The sequence below is a fragment of the Zonotrichia albicollis genome, chromosome 32 (genome assembly GCF_047830755.1).
Source record: "Zonotrichia albicollis isolate bZonAlb1 chromosome 32, bZonAlb1.hap1, whole genome shotgun sequence".
Taxonomy (NCBI): Eukaryota; Metazoa; Chordata; class Aves; order Passeriformes; family Passerellidae; genus Zonotrichia; species Zonotrichia albicollis.
The window spans coordinates 991,411-997,775 of NC_133850.1; the positions used below are offsets into that span (position 1 = coordinate 991,411).

The window sequence follows — 6,365 nt, forward strand, 5'->3', positions numbered from 1 at the left end:
AGCTTCCGGAGACAGCTGCCGGGAATGGAGACCGGGAATGGGAACAGGGACCGGCAATCGGGAGAAGGAATGGGGACTGGTAATGGGAATGGAACCGGAAATGCGGACAGGGAGCGGGATTGGGGACAGGGAATGGGAACAGGGAATGGGGACCAGTATTAGGGACACAGACTGGAATTAAGGAGCGGTAATGGAAATGAGGACAGGGAACGGCGACCGTGGGGTTCCCAAAGTCCTAAGGAAGCCCCAAATCTGTCCCAGGAACTCTCAACTCCCTCTAGCCCAGCATGTCCCTCACCCCCTGTAAGATGCCCCCATGTCCACATCCTCATTTTGGTTCAATGTCTTTATTATTAACCTCGCATTTAGAAACGTGTATAAAAATAACAAAAAGAAAATGCAGGCCACGAGGAGCCAGGTGGATGTGGAGGCCCCAGCCGGGTATCCGACAAACAAGGATCAAGGGGGCTCTGCCCACCTGGGCTCACTGGGGACCATCCAGGGCAGATCCTCCCTTGTGAGATGGAGCTGGAGCAGCGCACGGAGCTCTTCCCACCCAGGGCTGCCCTCAGTGCTGGCTCTTCTGGTGTCTGGTCATGATGCCACTCGTGGTGAAGCCCTTCCCACACTGGGGACACTGGTAGGGTCTCTCCCCGGTGTGCGTTCTCAGGTGCACAGTCAGGTGGGAGCTGGCTGTGAACCCCTTCCCACACTGGGGACACTTGTGGGGTCTCTCCCCGGTGTGGATCCTCCTGTGTGCGACCAGAGTTGACTTGTACTTGAATCCCACCCCGCATTCAGGACAGCGGAAGGGCCTCTCGTCCGTGTGGATGCGCTGGTGCACAAGGAGATCAGACGAGGTGTAAAAGCCCTTCTGGCACTGATCACACTCGTAGGGCCTCTCCCCGGTGTGGCTTCTGAGGTGGACAGTCAGGGTGGAGCTGCGGGTGAAGCTCTTCCCACACTGGGGACAATCGTGGGGTCTCTCCCCGGTGTGGATGCGCCGGTGGACGATGAGGTGGGAGTTGCGTCGGAAGCTCTGCCCGCAGTCACGACAGTGGAACGGCCTCTCCTCGGTGTGGATGAGCCGGTGACAGAGGAGGTGGGTGCTGTTGAGGAACCTCTTATTGCACTGATCACACTCGTACGGCCTCTCCCCTATGTGGATGCGCTGGTGCCTGTTGAGGTGGGAGATTCTTTTGAAACCCTTCCCGCAGTCGGGGCACTGGAAGGGCCTCTGGTACGTGTGTGAGCCCTGGTGCCCCACGAGTTCAGAGCTGCTCACAAACCGCTTCTGGCATTGGTCACACTGGTAGCGTCGTTCCCCCGTGTGGCTCCTCTGGTGGACAGTCAGAGTAGAGCTCGAGGTAAAGCTCTTCCCACACTCGGAGCACTTTTGGGGCTTATCCTCCCCACCCTGGAGCTGCTCTTGGACCCCCAGCTCTGAGTTCTGACCCTGCTCCAGGCTGGGTTTTTACTCCTCAGATCCCGTGTGGGTTCTCTGGTGCACAATCAGGCAGGATCTCCTCTTGAAGCTCTTCCCACACTCGGAGCACTTGTGGGGCTTCTCCTCCCCGTCGGCTTCTCCCTGCCGAGCCGTGGAGCCGCTCCAAACGGCCTCTGCCTCCGGCTCCTCGCTGCTCTCCATGCTCAGCTCCTGCTCGGGGGGAGCAAGGACAAGGACACGATGGGATTTGCCCCCGTGGGGACAAGGACACGATGGGATTTGCCCCCACGGGGAAAAGGACACGATGGGATTTACCCCATGGGGACAAGGACACGATGGGATTTGCCGCTATGGGGACAAGGACACGATGGGATTTGCCTCTCCCGCCCCCCACAAAAACCCTCCCGGAGCCCCCCGCGATGGGGTCGGGCCGAGCTCCCCCTCTCCGCTCACCTGCGGGCTCCGGGCGGCGATGCCGGCGGGGCCGGGGCAGCTGCGGCCGGAGCGGGGGAACCGCGTGGTGTTGGGGCGCCTCTTCCTCCCGGTGTTTCTGTTCCGTTGTCCCTCCTCTTCCTTTGTCCCTCCTCTTTCTCCTCCTCCTTCTCCCCCTCCTCCTCTGCTCCGAGTCCGGCCCGGGCAGCACCGGCACCCAAAAGCAGGCGGGGAAGAAGGGCGTGGTTATGCAAATCAGGGAGCGATCGCGCGCTGGGATTGGTGGGAGGGAGGAGCGCGGGCTTTGCTCGGCGACGTCATGGCTGGAGGGGACCGCGAATGGGAATGGGGACCAGGAACGGAAAAGGGACCCTGTGGTGGTCTCAGGGGTCCCAAGATGAGGGAGGGATGAAAATTTTGACTCCGTGTTTTTATTTTCAGAAAGACGATTTATTATTTTATGATATATATAGTACACTAAAAGCAAATGCTATATTAAAGGTATACGAAAGTAATAGAAAACTAAGATTTCATCAGAAAGCTAGAAAATAATAAGAAACAATGATCATAAAATCTCGTGAGTAACCAAATTTCAAGACAGCTAAACTGTGATTGGTCCTTCATTAGCAACAACCACACTAGACCAATCAAAGATGAAATTGCTGCATTCCACAGCACCAGGTAATTAGTGTTTATAGCTTAATTTTAGAGGCCATTCAGCTTCTCAGGAGAAAAAGATCCTAAGGAAAGGATTTTTTAATAAAATATGTCCATGACACATTTTATTTAAATGGAGCGTGAATACTGGACTGGGATTGGGAATCAGGAGAGGGGCCGGTATTGTGATCAGGAATCAGAAAATGGGAACGGGACAGGGAATAGAGAAATGGGAATTGGGGATTGGAATCGGGAAATGGGAACAGGACAGGGAATATGGGAATGGCATCCAGATAGAGAATATGGGACAGGAACAAGTATTGAACCAGGAATGGGATCTGGACTCGGATGAGAGCAGGATCCTGGACAGGGGACAGCAGGAACCAGGACGGGAGGACGTGGGGACACTGCCAGGGCAGGGGGTCCTTGATCTGCTGCCCCAGATGGAGCTGCTGGGCCTGGGGTGCCCAAAGCCCTGAGGAGCCCCCAAATCTGTCCCAGGCACCCTCAACTCCATGGACCCAGCATCCCCCTCATGCCCATCCTTGTTTCAGTTCAACGTCTTTAATACTGCCCCCCTGGGCTCACTGGGGACCATCCAGGGCAGATCCTCTCATGGTGGAGAAGACATCCATGCTTATCTAGTGTTGCTGAAGGCCACCAAACGATCGAAAAAATTAAGGAAAAAATAACGAAAAAAAAATTTTCTGATATCAGAAGGTTGACAAATGTGCTCTCCATAATGGATTTCTGATCTTGGACTGTGGATGAGCTCAGGTGACCACGGGGAGCCAGGAGGATGTGGAGCCCCCAGCCAGGTGTCTTCTCAACAGGGATCAAGGGGGCTCTGCCCATCTGGGCTCACTGGGGACCATCCAGAGCAGATCCTCCCGTGTGAGATGGAGCTGGAGCAGCGCACGGAGCTCTTCCCACCAAGGGCTGCCCATGGTGCTTGCTCTTCTGGTGTCTGGTCAAGCTGGAGATTTGAGGAAAGCTCTTCCCACACTGATTGCATTCGTAGGGTCTCTCCCCGGTGTGGATGCGCCGGTGGACGATGAGGTTGCTGTTCTGAACGAAGCCCTTCCCGCAGTCACGGCATTGGAACGGCTTCTCCTCGAGGTGGATGAGCTGGTGACGGAGGAGATCAGCGCTCCTCAGAAACCTCTTCTTGCACTGATCACACTTGTAGGGCCTCTTCTCGCTGTGGATGCGCTGGTGGGCGACGAATTCAGAGTTGTGCTTGAAGCTGTTCCCACAATCAGGGCAGCGGAACGGCCTCTCCTCGGTGTGGATGCGCTGGTGCATGCGCAGATGGGAGCTGCTCTGGAAGCTCTTCTTGCACTGATCACACTCGTAGGGTCGTTCCCCAGTGTGGCTCCTCTGGTGGTAAATCAGGTGGGACTTGTAAATGAAGCTCTTTCCGCACTCCCCACACTCGTGGGGCCTCTCCCCGGTGTGGATCATCTGGTGGGTGACCAGGGTGGAGCTGTTGGTGAAGCTCTTCCCACACTGCGGACACTGGTAGGGTCTCTCCCCGGTGTGGATGCGCCGGTGGACCATGAGGTTGCTTTTGTGAACGAAGCCCTTCCCGCAGTCATGGCAGTGGAACGGCTTCTCCTCGATGTGGATGAGCTGGTGACAGAGGAGATCAGTGCTCCTCAGAAACCTCTTCTGGCACTGATCACACTTGAAGGGCCTCTCCCCGCTGTGGATGCGCTGGTGGACAGTCAGATGGGAGCTATGGGTGAAACTCTTCCCGCACTGATCACACTCGTAGGGCCTCTCCCCAGTGTGGCTCCTCAGGTGGGCAGTCAGGGTGGACCTCGTTCTGAAGCTCTTCCCACACTGGGGACACTCCTGGGGTCCCTCGCCAGTGTGGATGCGCCGGTGGGTGTTGAGGTGGGACTTGCGTCTGAAGCCCTTCCCGCAGTCACGGCAGTGGAACGGCCTCTCCTCGGTGTGGGTGATCTGGTGACTGAGGAGATTGGAGCTGCTCCGAAACCGTTTCTTGCACTGACCACACTCGTAGGGCCTCTCCCCGGTGTGGATGCGCCGGTGCTGGTTGAGGTCGGAGACGCTTTTGAAGCCCTTCCCGCAGTCGGGGCACTGGAAGGGCCTCTCGTCCGTGTGTGAGCGCTGGTGCCCCACGAGATCAGACCTGCTCACAAACCTCTTCTGGCACTGATCACACTCGTAGGGTCGCACCGGCGTGTGCCTCCTCTGGTGGTAAGTCAGGTGGGACTTGGACGTGTAGCTCTTCCCACACTCCCCACACTCATAGGGCCTCTCCCCGGTGTGGCTCCTCAGGTGGGCAGTCAGGGTGGAGCTGTGTCTGAAGCTCTTCCCACACTGGGGACACTCGTGGGGTCTCTCCCCAGTGTGGATGCGACGGTGGGTGATCAGGGCGGACTTTTGCCTGAAGCCCTTCCCGCAGTCTTTGCAGTGGAACGGCCTCTCCTCGGTGTGGATGAGCTTGTGATGGAGGAGGTTGGTGCTGGTCAGGAACCTCTTATTGCACTGATCACACTTGTAGGGCCTCTCCCCGGTGTGGATGCGCCGGTGCTTGTTCAGGGTGGAGACGAGGTTGAAGCCCATCCCGCAGTCGGGGCACTGGAAGGGCCTCTCGTCCGTGTGTGAGCGCTGGTGCACCAGGAGCTCAGAGCTCCTCAAAAACCTCTTCTGGCACTGGTCACACTCGTAGGGTCGTTCCCCCGTGTGGGTTCTCTGGTGGGCTGAAAGGCTGGAACTATGTCTAAAGCTCTGCCCACACTCCCCACACTCAAAGGGCCTCTCCCCGGTGTGGCTCCTCAGGTGGACAGTCAGTGTGGATCTCCACCTGAAGCTCTTCCCACATTCCGAGCACTTGTGGGGCTTCTCCTCCCCACCCTGGAGCTGCTCATGGACCCCCAGCTCTGAGCTCTGACCCTGCTCCAGGCTGGGTTTTTCCCCCTCAGATCCCGTGTGGGTTCTCTGGTGCACAATCAGGCAGGATCTCCTCTTGAAGCTCTTCCCACACCCGGAGCACTTGTGGGGCTTCTCCTCCCCACCCTGGAGCTGCTCACGGGGCCCCAGCTCGGATCTCTGAGCCCCTCCATGGCCCAGGCTGGCTCTTTCCCCCTCGGATCCCCGCGCTCTGCCTTTGCAGCCCCTCCTGCTCAGGGATCTCCGCGGCTTCTCCTCCCCGTTGGCTTCTCCCTGCCGAGCCGTGGAGCCGCTCCAAACGGCCTCTGCCACCGGCTCCTCGCTGCTCTCCATGCTCAGCTCCTGCTCGGGGGAGCAAGGACAAGGAAACGATGGGATTTGCCCCCGTGGGGACAAGGACACGATGGGATTTGCCCCCACGGGGACAAGGACACGATGGGAATTGCCCCCGTGGGGACAAGGACACGATGGGATTTGCCCCCACGGGGAAAAGGACACGATGGGATTTGCCCCCGTGGGAACAAGGACACGATGGGATTTGCCCCCATGGGGACAAGGACACGATGGGATTTGCCGCTATGGGGACAAGGACACGATCGGATTTGCCCCCACGGGGACAAGGACACGATGGGATTTGCCCCCATGGGGACAAAGGATACGATGGGATTTGCCTCCCCTGCCCCACAAAAACCCTCCCGAAGCCCCCCGCGATGGGGTCGGGCCCAGCTCCCCCTCTCCGCTCACCTGCGGGCTCCGGGCGGCGATGCCGGCGGGGCTGGGGCAGCTGCGGCCGGAGCGGGGGAACCGCGTGGTGTTGGGGCGCCTCTTCCTCCCGGTGTTTCTGTTCCTTTGTCCCTCCCCTTCCTTTGTCCCTCCTCCTCTTCCTCCTCCTCCCCCTCCTCTTCCT

At 58.4% G+C, this 6,365-nt stretch overlaps 4 protein-coding genes across 5 annotated transcripts in view; all 4 read right to left on the reverse strand.

Moving 5' to 3' along the window:
* LOC141725969 (uncharacterized) overlaps positions 1–6,365 on the reverse strand; it is a 232,670-nt gene that overhangs the window by 194,993 nt on the left and 31,312 nt on the right. The window lies entirely within an intron of this gene.
* Positions 1–6,365, reverse strand: part of LOC102069266 (uncharacterized) — a 97,932-nt gene that overhangs the window by 66,771 nt on the left and 24,796 nt on the right. The gene's annotated exons all lie outside the window — the stretch shown is intronic.
* The window catches only part of LOC141726076 (uncharacterized), a 35,518-nt gene that overhangs the window by 1,737 nt on the left and 27,416 nt on the right, over positions 1–6,365 (reverse strand). The gene's annotated exons all lie outside the window — the stretch shown is intronic.
* LOC141726119 (uncharacterized) lies at positions 34–5,905 on the reverse strand. The gene is made up of 2 exons (XM_074530444.1): positions 3,813–5,905; positions 34–1,235 (listed from the first exon to the last, which is right to left on the reverse strand). The coding sequence occupies exons 1-2, from the start codon at positions 5,789–5,791 to the stop codon at positions 569–571; spliced, it is 2,646 nt and encodes an 881-aa protein (XP_074386545.1). The 5' UTR covers positions 5,792–5,905; the 3' UTR covers positions 34–568.